At 32.9% G+C, this 21,693-nt stretch overlaps 2 protein-coding genes across 4 annotated transcripts in view; one reads left to right on the top strand and one right to left on the bottom strand.

Annotated features, from left to right (window-relative positions):
• The window catches only part of FOXK2 (forkhead box K2), a 77,986-nt gene that overhangs the window by 50,585 nt on the left and 5,708 nt on the right, over window positions 1-21,693 (top strand). The window contains exons 3-8 of one of the 2 annotated variants that reach the window (XM_051995632.1): window positions 5,999-6,146; window positions 6,779-6,925; window positions 14,764-14,957; window positions 16,034-16,209; window positions 17,612-17,908; window positions 18,083-18,292. In XM_051995632.1, the coding sequence (XP_051851592.1) occupies window positions 5,999-6,146; window positions 6,779-6,925; window positions 14,764-14,957; window positions 16,034-16,209; window positions 17,612-17,908; window positions 18,083-18,292 (1,172 nt within the window). The remainder of the gene's footprint in view (window positions 1-5,998; window positions 6,147-6,778; window positions 6,926-14,763; window positions 14,958-16,033; window positions 16,210-17,611; window positions 17,909-18,082; window positions 18,293-21,693) is intronic. The other variant, XM_051995633.1, reaches the window with a different exon arrangement.
• The window catches only part of WDR45B (WD repeat domain 45B), a 141,291-nt gene continuing 126,558 nt past the window's right edge, over window positions 6,961-21,693 (bottom strand). For both annotated transcript variants that reach the window (XM_051995648.1, XM_051995644.1), the window contains one exon: window positions 6,961-12,615. In XM_051995648.1, coding sequence (XP_051851608.1) covers window positions 12,467-12,615 — 149 coding nt within the window. In that variant the 3' untranslated portion in view covers window positions 6,961-12,466. The remainder of the gene's footprint in view (window positions 12,616-21,693) is intronic.

Genomic DNA, 21,693 nt, shown 5'->3' with positions numbered 1-21,693 from the left:
AAGCTCCAGCTCTTAAATCTTTGAGGTAATGAATGAAGCATTTATTAAATGTTTACTGAGTGCAAAATATTATGCTAAATTCTGATACCAATAGAAAAAGAGATCCTCCCTATGTTTCTATAACTTTTACTATTACATTTTTAATAGCAGCTTAAATTTCTCCTGCTATTACAAATTATTTTTCTAATCTGTTGTTCTCAATATCACACAATAGTAAATATTCATAGATAATCTCCTAATTAATAGTTTAAAAATCTGTTCTGGAACAATTATTAAAAGTGGAAATGAATTTTTATTTTCATGTTACTGGTTTCCCATAATTAGTAAACGGGTTGACTAGTTGAAAATAATTCTAATAATGTAAGTACAAGCAAAGCAGAAGAAAAAGGCAGACTCCTGTTACACGATCTTAAACTCTTCACCTGCCATATTACAGAGTAAAACAACAACTGTGAGATTCAATTAGAAAGATTCCTGTGGGCAGCATCTTAACTAAGAAAACCAAAAATTAGCATTACCTCTGCAGTATTTTTATTTATTTTATTAATCATTTCCCAATTACATTTCTGAACTGATAGACTTTTGCGGGTAATTAAGGTATATGTAGTCTTTTGAGTTATAGTCAATGGGGGATGGGAAATGTTTTGTTTAATTTAGAGCTTACTAATTTTTCTATGCCTTTAATGCATTTCTCATATATTCTATCTCAAGAAATTTGTGTCACGAAGACCGGTTCTATTGTACTTGTCTGATAACTTTTTTTTTTTTAATAATAATACTTTTATTCTGAAGAAAGTACTAGTTTTTCAGAATAAAAATCAATCTCTGGAATTTGAATTGCATTTTATATAGCATTAAATAAAGTGAATAAAGAGGAACAGTGGTCCTATCATTAAGGTAAAAAAAAATTTCTCTAGAAATTGTTAGAGATGAGGAGAGAGAAAGTGAGAAAAGGGTAGAAGGAACTGAAAATAGAAAGAGACCTAATTGAATTGGTGTCTATCATTTATTTGATTTAAATTCTTATTCCATTTCTAGTCAATCTTGTTTGCTTGTTAATAAATGATTTACTTCAATCTACATAGTTTTACTTGTTTGAGAGTCCTGCGTTTCCCCAGAAACCACTTCATTCATTTTACTATGCATTTTCATTTTATAGTTTTAATCAAGGCTTGGAATTTTCTTTAAATGAATTTCTGATTATCTTTCATCACTTTAAATCAGCACTTTATTTTTTTTTCCTTTTTTTTTAAAATAACTTTTTATTGATAGAACCCATGCCAGGGTAATTTTTTACAACATTATCCCTTGCATTCACTTCTGTTCCAATTTTTCCTCCCTCCTTCCCTCCCTCCACCCCCTCCCCCAGATGGCAAGCAATCCTTTACATGTTGAATAGGTTACAGTATATCCTGGATACAGTATACATGTGTAGAACCGAACAGTTTTTTTGTTGCACAGGGAGAATTGAATTCAGAAGGTATAAATAATCGGGAAGAAAAACAAAAATGCAAGCAGTTTATATTCATCTCCCAGTGTTCTTTCTTTGGGTGTAGCTGCTTCTGCCCATCTTTGATCAATTGAAACTGAATTAGCTCTCTTTATCGAAGAGATCCACTTCCATCAGAATACATCCTCAAACAGTATCATTGTTGAGGTATATAATGATCTCCTGGTTCTGCTCATTTCACTTAGTATCAGTTCATGTAAGTCTCGCCAGTCCTCTCTGTATTCATCCTGCTGGTCATTCCTTACAGAACAATAATATTCCATAACGTTCATATACCACAATTTACTCAACCATTCTCCAATTGATGGGCATCCATTCATTTTCCAGCTTCTAGCCACTACAAACAGGGCTGCAACAAACATTTTGGCACATACAGGTCCCTTTCCCTTCTTTAATATCTCTTTGGGGCATAAGCCCAGTAGAAACACTGCTGGATCAAAGGGTAGGCACAGTTTGTAAATCAGCACTTTAAAAAATGTATTCACTGATTATCATTCTGACCCATATATGTTCACAGAAATGTGTGAATTATTTTAAAATATGAATCAGTTTCCAAGGATTTAGCTCTTATGTAGAACCTGTCTAACTCTTTATCCATTTAAAATCACTTAAATTTATTAAATTTAAAGGTAAATTAATTGTATGTTTAACTAAGGCAAAAACAATTTCACTTCTGACTTTGATATTAATTATTGGAATACACGGGAGCCACCTGACAGTAGCTGCTGGAGATCCAACCTAGACCAGCAGAATGGGTCTCCTCTTGTGAAAGGATAATACAAGGAGACTGAGAGGCAGTTGCTGTTTTCTGACCTTTCTGACTGAGAGACAATTGCATTGTCTAACTTTTCTTCTCTTCCCTGTGCCTCCAATTTATCTCATTCCCAGTCTGAAACACTATGTCAGCAAAGTCTGCCTTGCAAACTCCTTCAAATGCTATGATCCACAGCTGTGGAGGCTCTCAGAGAATTGACCTTAACAATTAATTTTATAATGTTTTACTGTGAAGCCACTTAGATTGTCAGATATTGATTTTATTTAGTATATCACTTTAATTCACAATGAAATTTTAAATGTGTAATTTGTATCAATATTTCAAAAATTCTCTTAAAAACTGAGAAATATTAAGACATCTAGATGGCACCAGCCCTGGAGTACCTGAATTCAAATCTGGCTTCCGCCACTTAATATTTATTAGCTGTGTGCCCCTGGGGAAGTCACTTAATGTCAGTTGCCTCAGAGAGAGAGAGAAATTGAGAAATAATCTACCAGAAACATTATATGACACATATGTAGCTTTAATATTTAAATCAAGGAAAGATGAAATGCAGAAAGAAAAAACATAAGCTAATATCATTAATGGATATTAATTCAAAAGATTTAAACAAAATCTTGTGAAACAGGCTATAGGGATTAATCCAAAAATTCATTCATTATGACCAAATGAGATTTTTACCAGGGGTTCAAGAGTGGTTTAACATTGGGAGTCAGGGTGGTGGGGAGAGAGGGAGTGAAGGGGGAACAACAGAATCAATTGCATTACAAACTAAAACATTTAAAATTACATGATCCTCTCAAAAGATGCAGACAGGCCTTTAACAGTGTAACATTCTTTTAACTTAAAAACCCTACAAAATATAGACATAGAATTGATGTTGTAAGGCACTATACTATGTGCTAAATCCACACATATATGCACGCATGTGTCTATGTGGGTGTGCATACCTGTTTATGTGTTATGCAAATATATACATATAGGCCCTACTTTTAAGGAACTTAAGTTGTGGTAGAGGTGGTGAGAAAGGAGCAGGACAAGCATGTAAGTATCTGTAATATAAAAGAGTTTTAAAAAGTAAGTGAAGAGGCAGCAGTGTCGCAGTGGATAGAACACTAGCCCTGAAGTCAGGAGGACCTGAGTTCAAATGTGGCCTCAGGCACTTACACTTACTTCCTAGCTGTGTGACCCTGGGCAAATCACTTAACTCCAATTGCCTCAGAAAAAAAAAAAAAAAAAAGTAAGTGAAGATCCCTGGGCTAAAAGCTTGTGAGAAATTAGGGGAAGAGGAGGGTTCACTTTTACTTGGGGTATGGAAGTATCAATTTAAAGTATCAATGTAAGCCTTATAGAAATAGTGATATTTAAATTAGGCCATGAAGGAAGAGGAGGGTAATTGATGGAAATGAGATTTGGAAAATATCCTCCAAGCATAAGGAACACCATGAGTAAAAAGAGAAAAGAATCAGGGTGTACATTAGCCTGATTTTCAAAAAAGGGAACAGAATGGAATCTGTAGACTATATATCAGTTAGTTTAATTTCAATTTCTAGCAGAAACCTAGAGCATGTTATTAAAGGAATGGTTACTGGACTCTAGGTGAAAAAAGCTGTGGTTTTTGTTTCATAATGGATAGGTCATGTCAGATTAACTTTTTTTTTTTGGTTGGAGTTACTAGACTGGAAATCTCATATTAAGTTTTAACAAAGTATTTGACCAGTTTCTTGAAGAAAAGATGTAGTTCAGAAGATTAAGTATTGTTTGAATGACCATATCTCAAAGAGAATTCATTCACTTTACTTCAGCTGAAAAGGTGCCCCAGCAGTTTGTGCTTGTGCTGCTATTTATCATTTTTATCAGTGAGTTAATAGCATAGATGGCATGCTTCTCCAGTTTATAGCTAACATTAAGTGGGATAGCTAACACACAAAAACATCCTAACAATCAGGCCTATTCTAACCAGATGCAATTTAATAAGGATGAATGAAAAATCATATTTTGGTTTTAAAAAATAATCTTCACAAGCGGAAGATTGGGGAGTCATGACTAGGTAACAATCTGTCCAAAAATTTGACTGAGGGTTTTTAGTGGATTGCAAACTCAAGTCTAATGTGACATGGCAACCAAAAAAAAAAAAAAAAAGAAATCTTAGTCTTTATTAGTCATCTTATGTGTTGTCTTTCCCATTGGAATGTAAGCTCCTTGAGGGCAGGAACTTAATAATCACTTGATTATAGAAGCAATTCTCACTTTAAATAGATATATTTCTAATTATAAATGGATAAAGAAGTTCTTTGCCAATGACAAATTGCTATTACTCTAAATAAATGGTTAATAGACTTTGACACAATGAAATAAGCATTTGAACTAATTGGACAATGGGCAAATAAAGAATTCTTCAATTTATTAGAGTTGTAGAAATAGTATTGCTGTTCAGACATTAATTGTACCTGGGTTTTCTGCTGTGTTATTAAAAGTATTGCTTTTGTCAAAGGAAAAATATTAATACTGTATACTGCATTTTTAGGCTCAAGTCTGCCAGAAACAATTTTATTTTATTTAACCTTAATCTAATATCCAAGCATTTCTAGCTTGGAGAGAGAGATGTCCAAACTGGCATAGTACCTGATGCCCTCCGACATGACTCTCTGCCCCAAGATGATTTCAGGTAACATTTATAGGAATTTTGGATAAGGAAAAGGTCACAATATGTAAAATACAGTTTTGTGTTAATATTCCAGAATAGTAATCATCCCATTCTCTTCTGGACCACTTCCCTCATTCCTGGAGTCAACAAAGGGCCTTCTTCTCTGTGATAGTTATCATTATCCTTGATAGAGATTAATGTCAGTATAAAGAAGGGTGCAATCACTTCAGGTGGGTGAGAAGGCACTGAAAAGAATAATTTTTTTGTTAAAAGGTGGGGTACCATCCTTAATCCCTTTCATCTAAAAAGGTGCTTTGCTTTTAACTTACCACCTTTCCAAGGACTTTGGAAAGGTCTTTTTAGAGCAAAGAAATTAAAAAGGTGGTTTTTAATATGCACCACCTTTTAAAAGCAATCACAAAGATACATATGTATCATATATATACATATTTTGAGAAAATTTGAGTAATAAAACTTATTTTACAAATTGGATTTTACACTGTGACAATTAGAAAAGATATTACCATTAAATTCTATGTATTGTTTTTATTGCATATTTAAGATATATTGTGTTACAAAATTAATAAAATTATTTGTGTAGATTGAAAAATCCAAATGGAGTGTATAATTTTTTTTCATTAACCAAAAAATAGAACCAGGGCTCTACTACAGTTTCCTTAGGGATAGGAGTAGAAAAATATTTATTTTGAATGTTCTGAATATTTTTTTTTAATTTGGATCATTTGCAAATTATATAAATTTTTGTTATTTCCTACTATTAATTAGACTTGAAGTTATGGAAAATTTTTGAGACTCCATTGTTTATGAGACTTTTTTAAAGTGGGAAAGTAAATAAAAAATTGAAATTTCAATATAAATCTTCTTTGTAATCTTAAATTTCATAGAATATTGGTAAAAATCACATTTTCCAAAGGAAATATTGTTATGCCCTTAATTTTGCTTTTAAAATTTGTGGATTTTCCTGACAGAGACAGCCACTTAAATAAAAAGAGATTTGACTATATTATGTAACAAAATAACAAGAATCTATCTTTCTCATCTGTAGTGCTGCAAACTCATGCCCATCTAGTCCCCGAGGGGCAGGCTCTTCAGGGTACAAAATGGGTCGCGGTCTACCCACTGACCTACATTTAATGGCTGATAATTCACAGTCAGAAAATGACAAGGAAGCTTCAGGTGGAGATAGCCCAAAGGTAAGTGTTCACATCAGAATGATGAATGATAACTATAAAAAGGTAACTTTTCTTTATATATCACAGTAGGTGACTGGGTGGTACAGTGGGTAGAGAGCTGGACTCTTAATCAGGAAGACCTAAATTTATATGTGGCCTCAGACACTAATTAGCTATTTGGGCAAGTTTGCCTAGCTTTTCTCAGCCTCGGTGTCCTGTTCTATAAAATAGTGATAATAAATACTTCACAGAGTTGTTGTGAAGATCAAATGAAATAACATAAATTGTTTTGCAAATGTGAAAATCTTATGTACATTTTTGAACTAATATTTTTAATTATTAGTGATCTTTTAGAACTGAATAATATTTTCTTTTTTGGCTCTTTGTAGGTGTTATTCATATGCATAAACATACAGCTTTCTGAGCTGATTGAGCACTTAGATTGTTATTGTTGAGCATGTCCTGTCTTATCCATTTTTTTCCTTAAATGTAATTTGAAAATTTTCCAATTTGGTTTTTAAGGACCCCACTCCATCCTACATCTTTGAAATTTATTGCTGGGCATATATTGTTGAACAGTTTTTTAAAAAATGTTTATTAGTATTCTGTGTTCAGTCTTTAAAGTTTTTATTGTCATTGTTTTTAAATACCAGGATGATTCAAAGCCTCCTTATTCCTATGCACAATTAATAGTACAAGCAATTACAATGTCTCCTGATAAGCAGCTTACACTAAACGGAATTTATACCCACATAACTAAAAACTATCCATACTACAGGACAGCAGATAAAGGCTGGCAGGTAAATTTGATTTTGTTTTCTTACATTATTAATAAAAAAATGTTAATGCGCTGTAAAAATTAGACTACCTTTGTCAAACAATTTTTTGTTGTTGCTTTCTTTAAAAAACTGGATTAGATGAGATGATTCCTTGAGTATAAAATTGACATTATTAGAGACATTATCTCAGCTTTAGTTTTATATCTGCAGGAAGAAGTGAAACTTGAATATCACTACCACTCCTATTATCTTATACCTTCACTGCATATTTCTAAAATTATCTTAATGTCTGCATGCTGAGAACAGATTTCATTCTTGTTATTAAACCGTTATCTTGTATAGGTTTAATTACCATTATTTTTATTCTTATTCCTTGACATTTGTCAATATAACTTATTTTTCTGTCTCAATGACATTTGCAGAAACAGAGTTGGTATATATATTGAAAATCTCACTAATTCAGATTAATAGAGATGGACAAGTCTAAAATAGAGAATAAATAAATGTTGCTAATGCCTAATGAAATGCTTTAGAAACAATGATTTAATGAATCAGGGAATAGTGATATAAACCGAGATATTTGGTAGCACCTCATTTAATTCAGAAAATATATGTTCTGGTTAACTGAATTTCACTGTTAAATAAGTGTGTGATTATAATTGTGAAAACAAAGGAAGATAAAAATAAAGACTGATTTTGGCACATCTCCTAAATCCCCGAAGGGGAAGTGGTACCTTTGGAAAACCTTTTTACTTCTCATTTTGCCACCTCTACTTATGGACATACAGGTACACTTTTCCAGTGTAATTTTTTTAAATGACGTTTTCTATAACAAATTTAGGTAATACTCATCCTTTTTTAATCATGATTTTTGAGTGGTTTTTGTGGGGATTTGTGCTTTAGAAAGTTCTGACAAACTATAAAATGTTCAGTTTTATGAATCTTGATGGTTGTCCTCAAAATAACTTCTTAAGCGTTTTTATGTTAATGCTATAGACAGGTTTTTAAGCATATAAAATTGCACATCTTTGGATTTGAGTGTCCTTAGAGGAAAATGGTGACTATTTGATTGTCAACTTGAGACTTAATATAAAAATAGGTTCATATGAAGTCGTTGAAATAGCCTTGAATAGTTAGGAATAAAGTCCTTATTGTGTCCTTCAGTCTCCCAGAGCCAGCCAGCCAGTCAACAGTCTGCACATGTAATGTCCTGCTTTCTAGAGCCCCCATACTGGGGTGGATTAAAATATAGTTTCCAGACTAGCTCTCTGGAGGATCTTGGGACCAGCCTGAGTCCTTGGTCTTAGTGGAGAAATGAAGCAGGCAGGAGAGCTACCATGAGACTGGTCAAGTCTTCTCTTTGTGGCTGTTTGTCCCCAGTTTATATACTCTATTATAATTAAATTAATTCATCATACTGAGTATAAGCCAATCATTTTATCACTAGGGAACCATTGTAACATTAAATCAATCATCCTCAACTAGACTAACTAGAACTAAACTAAATCAAACATCCTGAACTATCACTAATCACCTTGTAAAACTAGATAACCATTCTCTTATCAGTTCCACTGAGTTAACAACTTGTTATAAGAATCCTTGCTTCAAGTATATTTCTGGCCCATTACATAACTTAACTAGGGTTAGGGCTGGAAGGCTAGTCCTATGGAGATTAAACAACACCTTCTAGACATTAATTGCCTGTACTTTTAGGTAGTTGTCCTTAAGGTTAACTTAGCCCAGTGAATATAGATAGGATTTCTTCAGGTGTAAATGTAAACAACAGCAATCTTTATAGAGACTTATCAGTTTGTTGAATGAATATTCTATAGATAAATTTCTATGTTTTCTGTTTTATTTTGCTTTCTTTTATGGATAGGGTCTTAAGTTCAAATTTCAGCTTTTACTCATAGTACTCATGTACATAGTACTCATGTACTCATAGTACAGTAATGCTCTCATTGCTTGCTGATCAGCAATTCTTAGCTTATAATTACCTAGAATTTTCTGATGCTTTGATAGGTGAACCTTGACATACTGGATGAAGTAGCGTATTGTTTCAGTCTTACAATTATTCCTGCTCTAATATAGCTTCTACTCATTTGCCTCCTAAATCACAATTCAAAACAGCTCTCTTTCTGAATCTGTTTGCTTATCTCTGTCTCTCTCTCCCCTGTTTCTGTCTCTATGTGTTTCTCTGTCTCATTCTGTCTCTGTGTCTCTGTCTGTCTTTCTCCCCCTGTCTCCAATTCTATCTCTATCTCTCTCCCCATCTCTCTTTGTTTCTCTCTGTCTCTTTCTGTGCCTTTCTGTATCTCTGTCTCTCTCTCCTTCCCCCACTCTATCTCCATCTTCTCTCTCCCTGTCTCTATCTCTCTGTCTCTGTGTGTCTCTCTTTCACTTTTTCTGTGGTTATTTGCTAGGATGTATAAGAGAATCAGGACTTGAACTGAAATCTTCCTGACTCAAGTTAGCTTTCTGTCTTCTATGCTATATTGCCTTTTTGTTAAATGTAGTGAAATACCCCAGCTAAAACAGAGATTAAAAGAATTTTAAATAGCTGAGTACAAAATAATCAAAATTGCCATTGATGTATGTTTTTAAAATTGCAAAGTGTTACACATATTTTATATCATTTGACCCTCAAAACAACCTTGTAGGCAGGTTTTATTGTTATTTAGTATATTATTTTACCCATTTTATAGATGAGGAACATCACCAGAATTTTATTATTATAAACAATAGTTTTTAGGGGTTTTGTTGTTTTCTTCCATATTTTCATACTATTTGCTTCCCTTAGTTCTATCTCTTCAGATACACTGTTTACAATCAATTTTGTTGGACTTTTAAATATATATATGTATATTTTATAGACTCAAAGTTTCCATTATCACATACCTAGTATCAACAATAGAATTTGAACAGTTTTTTCCTGACTCCAACACTAGTCTGCCTCTGTAAAATAAGTATTCTAATGGATTGGCATTTCTCTGTATAGGGGACTCTTAGATGAGGAAATTCCCTCTACTGATGCAGATTAGAGACTTGTCTGCAACTTAAGAGTCTTAGAGAATTGCCTAGTTAAGTGAATTTGCTCATAAAGGCTTAAATTTTAAAATCCATGTATCTGATTCCAAGTCTAGCTCTCTATGCCATGTTGTCTCCCATTTGTTTTCAAATGCTTAGATTATATTTGTGAGGTTAACCTCAGAATTTTTTCATACTTCATGGTTCTTTTTGTTTTATGTCAGTCACCTTTATATTCAAAAGAACATCATATTGAACATCACCAGAATTTTATTATTATAAACAATAGTTTTTAGGGGTTTTGTTGTTTTCTTCCATATTTTCATACTATTTGCTTCCCTTAGTTCTATCTCTTCAGATACACTGTTTACAATCAATTTTGTTGGACTTTTAAATATATATATGTATATTTTATATAAATTACACATATATATGTGTGTGTATATATATATATAAATATGATAAATGCAGTGAATGTGTGTGTGTGTGTGTATATATATATATATATATGATAAATGCAGTGAACTTTGGGGTTTTCCTTTGGAGTAAGGTAAGTTTTTAAAGCTTCATTTCTAGACTTTGAGAATTTCAGAGAGGATTTTTTTTTAACTTCTGGGTTCATGATGTCCTCTGAAAGTTTGAGTGACTGCAACCTTGACCTATTGAAAAATAAATAATCATTACTGTATAGGCAATTTGTGATTTAGGAAAGCTTAACTTATTAAAATCCTTTCCATACCTAAAATATTTGTCTCCCATTTGAAGACTCATCTTTCTGAGAATCCAACTGCTAGATCCAACTGCTGTCTAAGGAATTATTGGTTTTGTTGTTGGGTTTTTTTTTTTTTTTTCTTACATCTAGACAGCTTGAGGTCTGCTGTGCTTAACAAGTTTTCCCAGGCTCCCTCCATATCATATAGTTCTTAGCTTTCTTCAAAGCATAATTTAGGAGTATTTTCTTATCTTTCTAATTGTCTTCTCCCCTACTGTTTTCTCTTACCTAAAATCATATTTATGTTGCAAATGTTTTGTGTATAATTATCTATTTACATGATATATCTTTCAGTACAATATAAACTCCTTGAGGACAGAGATGGTTAGTTTTTTGTTTTTTTGATTTTGGGTTTTTTTTTGATCTTTCACATCTTCAGTAACAGGTAGCTGTAGCATAGCAAATAGAACTGACCTAGCAGCCTCTACATATAATCTATGACCCAGCGCAAGTCATTTATTCTTTCAAATGCTCTTTGTTGGAGGTATCAGACTTGTAGCCAGCAATACTCTTCAGTGCAGCTAAACCAGATTAAAATGTAATTGGGAAACGTTAAACCAAATAAAAATATGATATAGCATAGATAATATTTATTTGTGCTTTCCTAAGTCAATGTGCACTTGTCAGAAATCCCTTTTAATTTGAGTGATACCACTGCTCTATATAACTTTCTGAAACTATATTACAGAGAAGATACCAGACTGCATTGCTAGAGGATTTTTCTTTCCTAGGAATTCTTTGTTAATGAAACAAACAGTGCCCATGCAGGCACTGTTATGCACTATGTTTATCAGAATTATTTGGCACACTGCATAAGAGGTGCTCAATAAATGCTTGCTGAAGTCAACACTTTTCTTTTTAAGCATAAACTGTTCTTAATTTGTCTTTGCTGAGGTAATCTGAGATCTAATAACTAGATCTCCAGAATTTTTGTTTGGGTGATGGTGTTTTTTTGTTTTTGTTTTTAAATTTTGTTTAGTTTTGTTTTTGAGCAATCTGGTTAAGTGATTTCCCAGAATCACATAGTTGGTAAGCATCTGAGGCCAGATATGAATTCAGATTCTCCTGACTCCAGAGCCACTAGAGGGTCCACTATGTCACCTTGCTGCCCCATAGAATTTTAAAAATTCTACTCAACTTTAAAAAAGTTTAGAACGTGGCTCCCAGAGATCAGATTACTGAGATAACACATAGGTCAAAGAGGTATTGCTTTATCCATTTCACAGATTACACTACATAAACTTTTGATTGAAAATCATTGGTTTAGGGGTAGCTAGGTGGTGAAGTGAATAGAAGTCAGGAGGACCTGAGTTCAAATGTGGTCTCAGACACTTAACACTATCTAGCTGTGTGACCCTAGGCAAGTCACTTAACCCCAACTGCCTCAGCAAAAAAAAAAAAAAAATCAACGGTGTGAGTTCATTGACAATTTGGAGGTATTCTTTTAATAGAGGAAACATTTCTCTTTGGATCATTTTTTAAACCACAGTGCATTATAATCTTGTAGTCTTGCCATATCCTATGTTATTATTCACCATTATGGAAAACCATCAACTGGTGAAATCCAAATTTATGTAATCTTCTCATGAAGATAACCCTAACCCTAACTGCATGTTGGTAGTTTGTTCCTAACTCATTCGGAATACTTTTTTGATTCCTAATCTTTCATGAGGGAATTCAGTTATTCAGTTGTTTTCGTCAATTTCTGCTATCATGTATATCTGTGGTAAATTTTGTACAGAATACAAAGAAGTATAATTTTTTTAAAGGAGCTTTACATTATGTTTGGACATACGTAAACTTGAAAAGTAGAATAGTAACACACCAACACAATATATACATTCTTCAAATATAAAATGAGGAGGTTGGAGTATATAACTTCTTTGATTCTTTTCTTCTCTATGTCTGTAATCTATAAAATAATTGAAAAATGAAATTAGTATTCTGGATAAGTACCATGAATTTAAAAAAGAGACAGCATTGTACCCTGGTGAGATCAAGGAAGACCTTTTGCAGAAAATGAGGTGTGAGCTGGTCCTTCAAAGACAGAGATAGAAATGGTTGTGAGATCATATTCATTTGCTTAGTGTTTTAAATCACTTTCTCATATGTGGTTTAAAGATTACTTTTATTTCTCTAGAAGAAATAAATATTAATCTTGAGGGTGATGAAATTACAAACCCATTAAATAACTTAGAAAATATAATTTATTTCAGTTTGTAGTATTAATATTTGTCATTTGTGTTATTTTATTATTTTTTCCTCATCTCATAGGCTGGGATTTGTAAGTAACTAGAATTTGAGGTAGAGAAGGAAATTATACCTCAGAGTAAAAATGAAAATTTAGTGCATTGATTTCCAAAACTGAAAATAGTACCTACTCTGATTTCAAGAACTAGTTTCACTTCTTCCTATGATGTGAATAATGATGAAAGTATAAGTGCCTTTTAAAGTAGTGAATGATATTTATGCCTGCTTCTACAGTTCAGTTATGATCATTTTCTTTTATCCTTCTGTTTTGTTGTACTTCAAATTAGTCATTGCAATGTTTATTTTAGTTATGTAATTATCATTAGTATTTATGTACATTGTTTAATACCATTTTTGCAGTGTGGCTTAGTGGTCTGAATTTAGTGCAAGTATTACTCTTGACTCTGTACTCTAACACTGATGCAAAGTAAATATTTTAAAATGGAGCCAAGAATTGAAGAATGTAATTAGAGTATGTAGTTCATAATTTTGTGCTGAATATTATTATATTGTTTCTTTTGTCTTCCAAATCTGTCAGATTCTACTTTCTGTTCTAAGATCATGGAGACTTAAATAACAGTTGATATAAGTTTATCTTTCATTGCAGTTTTTGTCAGGGAAAACAAAGCTAAGATAACATATGATAACCAAATAGGCCATTACATATGGCCTATTTCTTTAGATTAATCTTTGGTGTAACAAAATTTTAATTTCTGAGCCTCATATAGTCTGTAGTTTAAGCCTCAAGGATTTATGTGGTCAGGGGATTATGGAATAAACATATGAAGTCACAGATGGGTCTGTGGTTCTGTAAATATTCCCAAATATAATTTTATTTATATATATATATACACATACATATATATACATATTAGGAATTTTAAGAAAGAGCTTTGGACTCTTGTAGGAATTTTCTTAATAGTTATTGATTACTTTTTTAAAACATAGTATTAGACTTCCTAAATTTGTAGTATCTATTCTAGTTTAGCCCAACTGTCAAATATATAACAAAGCCCACTTTCAGACAACTTTAATAAATTTCCTGAAACATTAAGAAATATTCCATGTTTCAATGGGAAGTGCTATTTTGCTTATATAACTGTAAATAAACATTCCATTAACTGCTAACTTAGCACTGATATACTAGAAAAGAATGGATTGAAGTTAGGAATCAGGAGATAATGATGCATCATTTATCTCACAGCAATGTTGTGTGGATCAAATAAAATAACATGGAAAAAGGGCTTTGAAAAACATGATTAACAATCATGATTGAACTTATTTTTCCATTGACCATAAAACTTAGAAAAGTTGTTTGTTTTTATTAAAGATTGGCTTATATCAGCTTTGTTTGTCTCCAGTCAAGAAAAGGCTAACCTGTAAAGTCACTAAAAATAATCTAATACATGACTGCTACCAAGTCATAGTGCTGTTTTCCATCCTAAGAAATTATAGATGGAAAGCTTTCCATTTCAAAACTGTATAGATATATTCATGTTTTATATGAACTTTGGACTTTTGGACTTTGGCTGTCCATTCTATTTTCTATACTATCTTCTTTCCTCCTTTTGTTGTGGCCACTATGTTCCTGGCTCAAGGGACTGAAAGTTCACCTACTGATGCAGCTATTGAGCAATAGAAACTACTTCAGAACTCTTTGAAAGCTGTTTCCAAAGCTCACTTTTTCCTGATATCCACAGGAGCTAGAGAGTTAAGCCTCTGCATTTCCAGGCACTACTATTACTAGGCCACATTTTAACTTCTTAGTAAAGAAATATATGAATTCTACGTATTTTTTTATGTTCCATAGAATTCAATTCGCCACAATCTCTCTCTGAATCGTTATTTCATCAAAGTACCACGTTCCCAGGAAGAACCAGGCAAAGGCTCATTCTGGAGGATAGACCCTGCCTCTGAAAGCAAATTAATAGAGCAGGCTTTTAGGAAAAGAAGGCCTAGGGGAGTACCTTGCTTTAGAACCCCTCTGGGACCGCTCTCTTCTAGGTAAGGACAAAAAGATGAACAAAAAGACCTCACTTAATTGTTAGTAATTACTTTTTTTTTTTTTTTTTTTTTTTGGCTGAGGCAATCGGGGTTAAGTGACTTGCCCAGGGTCACACAGCTAGGAAGTGTTAAGTGTCTGAGACCAGATTTGAACTCAGGTCCTCCTGACTTCAGGGCTGGTGCTCTATCCACTACGCCACCTAGCTGCCCTCTCGTAATTACTTTCAATGTAATTAAATTTCCTTTTGGAAATAAAGGAAACAGCAAATGCATTTATGACTAAATGTTGGGAAGGGGATTCAAAAAAAAAATGGGTAAAAATATTAGATGGACATGTTATCTCTAGTGGCCCAAAGCACGGTCAGTCTTTATGTTATAAAGTTTTAGTTTAAATTAAAATTACAAGTAATGATTAACCCACTTCATTAAATTTGTTTTTCATTTCACATTGTTAGTGTTTATTTGTATAAGATATAAATTTCAGCAACAGAAGTAATTAAAATTGTTAGGTTATAAAAGCATCTTTTAAGTTAATCCTTAAACTCTCTACACATGTGATTGTCTTAATTGAAATGTATACTTTTTTTTTTTACTTCATTGTTTTTTTAAAATGGAAGGAAATGACCAAGATTTAAATCTTAAGGCCCCTCTGTACTACTACTGGCCACCTATTGTCTTACTGTATTAGTTAGAGCTGCTCATAATGATTCTTTCTTTTTAGAGCAAGCAGCTAATACTGTTCCATGGACCACTTGGCCTGCACTGAGTATGGAGGAGAAATGCTACCTGACATCAAAATGGTCTCTTTTATAGACTTTATCCAGTCTCCTTCTGAATCTACATCTAAGTTAACAAAGGTTCCATAGAAAATAAGAATTACTAGAATCTTTTAGTTGGTTGGCAGAAGGCAAATGATGAACCCTTCTGCAAAGTATACATATTGCAGTTTAAAAGACTGAGGCAGTTCTTGAGTGCTCTAAATTGCTTAAAACTACTAGATGCTTTTTTCATTCTTTTTTTTTTTTTTTTTTTTGTTGTTGTTGTTGTTGTTGTTGTTGTTTTTGTTGAAAATACAGAAGTGCTCCAGCTTCTCCTAATCATTCTGGAGTGTTGTCTGCTCACTCCAGTGGAGTACAAACCCCTGAGAGTTTATCAAGGGAAGGTTCTCCAGTCCCTATGGATCCTGAGCCTAGTGCTATACAACCTAAACTAGCAGTAATACAGGAAGCTCGGTTTGCCCAGAGTGCACCAGGTAAGAAATATGAAAGAAATGTGCCAAGTATTATTGGAAAAATACTTGTTAGAGGAACAACATCATGTTCAGATGACTGAACCCTCATCTCATAGAAACATTTTGTGGGTGTCAACAAATAATATCTTTTTTTTTTTTTTTTTTGGCAATGGGATTAAGTGACTTGCCTAGGGTCACACAGCTAGGAAGTGTTAGTGTCTGAAGACATATTTGAACTTAGATCCTACTGACTAAAGGGATGGTGCCTAGCTGTCGTAACAAATCATAGCAAGAAGCAAAGTTATACTAAGACTTAGTAAACCTAATTCTTGATAATTAATGCCTATATATAACTTCATAGAGGTATGATAGCCATGCTTCTCAATCTGTGTTTGTTGAGGGGCTGTGAATGGATAATATTTTTCTCTTTTCTGCTCTGACAAATAAACCTCACAATTATCCAATGATTTTTTGTATGTAATCGCAAACACCTCTCATAATTTGGGATAAAATAAAGCATTTCAAAAGTGCTAAAGGCTTTTACTGAACTGTTATAAACCAAAGGACCAGATAAGGTTCTCCAAAGTCCCCCAGAATATCTAAGCTATTCATTGTGATTGTATTGATTCAAAGGTCTTGGAAATCAGTTGTGTTATTGATGACTATGAAGAAGGATTATCTTTTGGAGATGGTATTGGTGAGCATCAAAGTAGCCAAAAGGTTTAAAAAAAACTGTGGCTAATTATATATCTGAATTATCATCTATATTCAGCCTCATAGAATTATAAATTAGTTTCCTGTTAATGTTTGAAATATGCATTTTTGAGGAATCAATATTTCTAATTGTTGGTCTATTGAAAATTAAATATTTGTAATTCTGATCTGAAAATTTATTGCTTGGCATTTAACCAAGAGAGTTTCTACCTCTCTCCTTTAGGGATTTAAATGAGTGTATTGTTTTCTTGTGTTATTAGTATAAAAACTAAAACAGATAAGATTGGCAGACTCTACAACCATGTTGCTTACATTTCCCTGTTAATTCTGTTTTGCTTGCAGTTGCAAGAGATTATTCATCTGAATTGAGATTGACTCTCAATTCTGTTCTAAATTTTCAGGTATCTAGTCTATTATTCACTTTCTCTTTATCATGGAAAAAGAAAATTAGGAATATAGATACTATGAAAACTAAGCAATGCATATAGAGAGCAAAATCAACATTTAATATAGAAATTAACTTTCCCCTTCACTTGTGGTAGATTAGTTAGAACTAGTAAATGTAACTATTGCAGGAGTCAAGGTGGAATCTTACATTTTTTTAAAAATTAAAAAATTACTTGTTTTAAAGTATATGTTTTAGATGAGGGGAAACATACTTAATAAAAATGGAATTATAAATATATAATTAATATATTGATCTTATCAGGTTCACCTTTGTCTAGCCAACCAGTTTTAATTGCTGTACAACGGCAGTTACCACAAACTATTAAACCAGTTACCTACACTGTTGCAACACCTGTGACCACCTCAACATCCCAGCAACCTATGGTACAGACGGTTCATGTTGTTCATCAGATACCAGCTGTATCAGTCACAAATGTGTCAGGATTAGCTCCAGCAAACACTTATACTGTAGCTGGACAAGCAGTGGTCACACAAGCTGCAGTGGTTACTCAGTCCAAGATAGAACCTCAAGAAAATGGAGACTACAGAGAAGTAAAAGGTGAGTAATAAAAGACGTAATATTTAGAAAACCTTTCACGTTTTGAATAAAACAGGGAGTTCTGCTAAAACTAGACATGTTAAAACTTGAATCATATTATCTAATGCATGTGCTTATTTGAAAGTTATGATTTTTTTTTTGAACTTTCAGTTAATGTTGATTGTTTTCTTTCAGTTAAAGTAGAACCTATTCCTGCTATTAGCCACACTACAATAGGAGCTGCTAGTCGGATCATTCAAACATCGCAGACTACTCCTTTACAGACAGTTACCATAGTGCAACAGGCATCTCTAGGCCAACACCAGCTACCAATAAAAACTGTAACACAAAATGGGACACATGTAGTACCAGTCACCACTGCAATCCAGGGACAGGTCAGCACTGGTAAGAAATCATCAACAAAACTTCTTTTGCACAGAAATTGCAAGTTTTAAATTATTCTAGGTATTCGGGAAGAGACAAATGCCAAAGAGTAATGTTAATATATCACATTTAACTTCTGGGTTTTTTCCCTCTCTGAATTAACTTCCTTTTCAGTAACTTTTGATATCCTTTTTTCATAAGAAACGTTTACTGTTTTGACACCATCATATTTATTTAGTGCCTGTATTTAAATTTAGTATCTTGGAGACTTTTCTCTCCACCTTTCTTGTCCACATCAAATCAGCCTTCTCAATTATTTTTCCTCTCTTAACTGTCCCCACCATAATAAAGGCTTGCCAAGCTTATTACAATGACTACCTATCAATACTCTGTTCCTATTTGCATCCTTAACAACACTTAACAAACTAATTCTCATACACTGACATGGCCATGCTCACCCTAATTTCTAGGCTTCTTTTCCTTCTAAGTAAAATTTGAATATCTTGTTGTACTTTGTATTTAGGCTCTACACAATTTGGTCCCACCATAACTCTGTAGCCTTGTCTCGTCATATTTTTTCCTTCCTTCCAAGTCACTGGGACAATTTCTCCCCTCAAATGTGTCCTGATTTTTTCTTCTATTCTTCTAAATTTATATCGATTTATTCTATTACTTCAAATTTTAACATTAGAAAGGCTTAAGCTTGTCACTTAATCATCTTCCAGAACTTTTGACAACACTGTTAAACTGCCTATCCATCATTTAAAAAGATATCTTTGAATTCAGGTGGTTTTCACTTTATGTGTATTCGTAACTAAATCTTGGTCCCATAGCTTTGTAATCAAAACAGATTTTAGTCAATTTTGTTTTTTAATCACTTAAAGCCTCTTTTCTTCCTTGTTGGAAATCCAATTCAGAGACATTCTGATTCAATAAATCACCATGTCACTCCAGAGTAGATTAATGTTGCTAACCTCCATGGGACAATCAGATTTATTTAATGAATTCTAGGCCCTAGTCATTGTATGATGTCAAATGCTCTTGGAAGGTTTTACAAAAATAGTGTAGAGAAGATTATCCCTTGTTGCAATGGTAACCCTGCAAAAGTAGAGATGAAATGCAAAATTTAATCTTAACATTCTGATTTTTGCCAATAAACTATAATGGATATTAAGATCAGAGATTTTATTCTACAAGTATTAATTGTGTATCTACTATGTTTCAAAATCTGACATATAAGTATGGCAAGGACCGCCTGTAAGTAATTTATAATCTTGTTAGAGAAGCAGAACTAGCTTGAAAAAAGAAAAAAGAAAAGAAAAAATTCAAGAAAGTAGGTAATTAATTTTTCTATAACTTAGTCCTATTCTTGTGTTATAGAACTAACCATACGTTTTTAGAGGCTATGCCAGTAAGTCAATACCTGCTAGATCAGTAACACAGGTAACCTGATCAATGTCATAAAATTCAAAGTGATAGATGAAGCACTTAAGTACAAATGCTCAGAGAAATAGGTGTGGGGGTTGGGGAATTCAATGCCTGGCTTTATGTTGCCCTATCTCCATTGATCTTAATACAGATTAACCTGTGGGCGCTCCTTTTTTCCCTTCCCCATGCATCCCCAGGTTATCTGATTTTAGTAAATCAATGGAAAAATTATTTACTCCTTTATCATGATAATGATTTATTTTGTCATCTAATTTGTTTTGATCTGTCATCTAATTATATTTCTTTCATATACAATAATATCAACAGGCTTTATAGGTTAGGGTCTATACTCAAGATATCTTGGGGGCAACGTGGAAAGAGAAAATCAACAAAGACTGTAAGTGACATAAAATGAAGAATGTCCCAAGGAAGCATTAGAGGTGTTATTTTGCATAGTAAACTATGCAAAAAAAACTATATTAGTAGTAGTTAGTATAGCTGTGAAGTATTATTCCAAACATTTTGTTCATTCCTTACTTTTTGAGTAAATGTAAAAATGATGTCAGAAATAGGGATGAAAGGCTACATGTTGATTTTGAAAACCACATAGTAACATTTTTACTATTATATTTTTATTTGCCTAAATTATTTGCCAGTTACATTTTCATCTGGTTAAGTTGAACTGCAGAAATGCAGAAATTGTGAGCCTCAGGAAGAGGAGATTTCTTATAGTAAGCCATGGATCCATATAATACTAAGAACTAAGCTGTCACAAACGAGCCACAAACTAGGTTTTGCATATGCAACAATCTTTTGCATTGTCAAAGTAAAGTTTGACATTTTCATCACACACAGGAAGTGGAAAGGAAATCCACTATAAATATAAATGATCCCTGCTACCAATAGATATTAACAAAAACAATCCTTTGTTTTATTACTGAACCATCTTAGTCCAGTTTATGAAGTTCAACTTCAACAATTTTTTATCAAGGGAAAGCAAATTTATTCAAAACTGTTATTCCAAAGCTGCTTTTTTTTTTTTTTAAATGTCCTTGTCATTGTTACGCTATTCATTAATAAATACCTTCCCTTCATTTTAGTATGGATGGCAACAATGAAAAGAGGTATAATGAAAAGAAGCCTGAATTTGGGGACAAAGGGATTTTGTGACATTGAACATATCATTAAATCCCTCTGAACCATATTTTAAGATCAGATGAGCCCAAAGAAAGTTAAAATGTAAAACATTCTAGGGATGAGAAACTTTTCAAGATTATATTTAATAAGGGGAAGCTGTTTATATAACTAACTACCAGTAACACTTGGTAATGCCAGAAAAAAATCTAGTTCAGAAAGTAGTGCTTGAAAAAAAAAAAAAAAAAAAAAAAGAAAAGAAAAAAAAGAAAGTAGTGCTTGAACTGAATTTTGAATTCCAGGATTGAAATCAGAACTCCAAAAAGCAGAGATGAGGAAGGGATGAGAGATATTCCAGGGATGAGAGATAGCTTATACAAAGCTATCATGACATTAATAAAGTTAATTATATGAATATCAATAACATTTTGTTATAACTATTTCATTTGTCTTTTTGGTGAGACTATTGTGATATATGTGAATAACAGCAAACAGTTTGGCTATAGTGTATGGTGAGTGTAATTAGAGTAGAAAGGTAGAATGGGGGCATATGGTGGAACTCAAACATGAGTGGTTTATATTTGATTATGGAAGTAACAGGGAAGACACTGGAAATTATATATGCACCTACACTTTACGAAGATCAATTTGGCAGCTATCTGAAACTGGTTGAATGAAAAACTTAACATATTCTTACCCAGGTTTTCTTGGTGCCATCCTTAATTCCTGTGTATCCAAACAATTGCCAAATCTCTGGCACAGAATTTTACTTTCTGAGAAAATACTTATTGGGATAGTGTTTTGTGTGACCCAGGTTAAAGGTCATATTTCTGGCCTTTCATTTGAAGTATTCTATCAGG

This window comes from Antechinus flavipes, chromosome 4 (genome assembly GCF_016432865.1).
Source record: "Antechinus flavipes isolate AdamAnt ecotype Samford, QLD, Australia chromosome 4, AdamAnt_v2, whole genome shotgun sequence".
In the NCBI taxonomy this organism is placed as follows: domain Eukaryota; kingdom Metazoa; phylum Chordata; class Mammalia; order Dasyuromorphia; family Dasyuridae; genus Antechinus; species Antechinus flavipes.
Note: the sequence above shows the minus strand (reverse complement) of the source record. Positions and strands in the feature narration are given on the sequence as shown.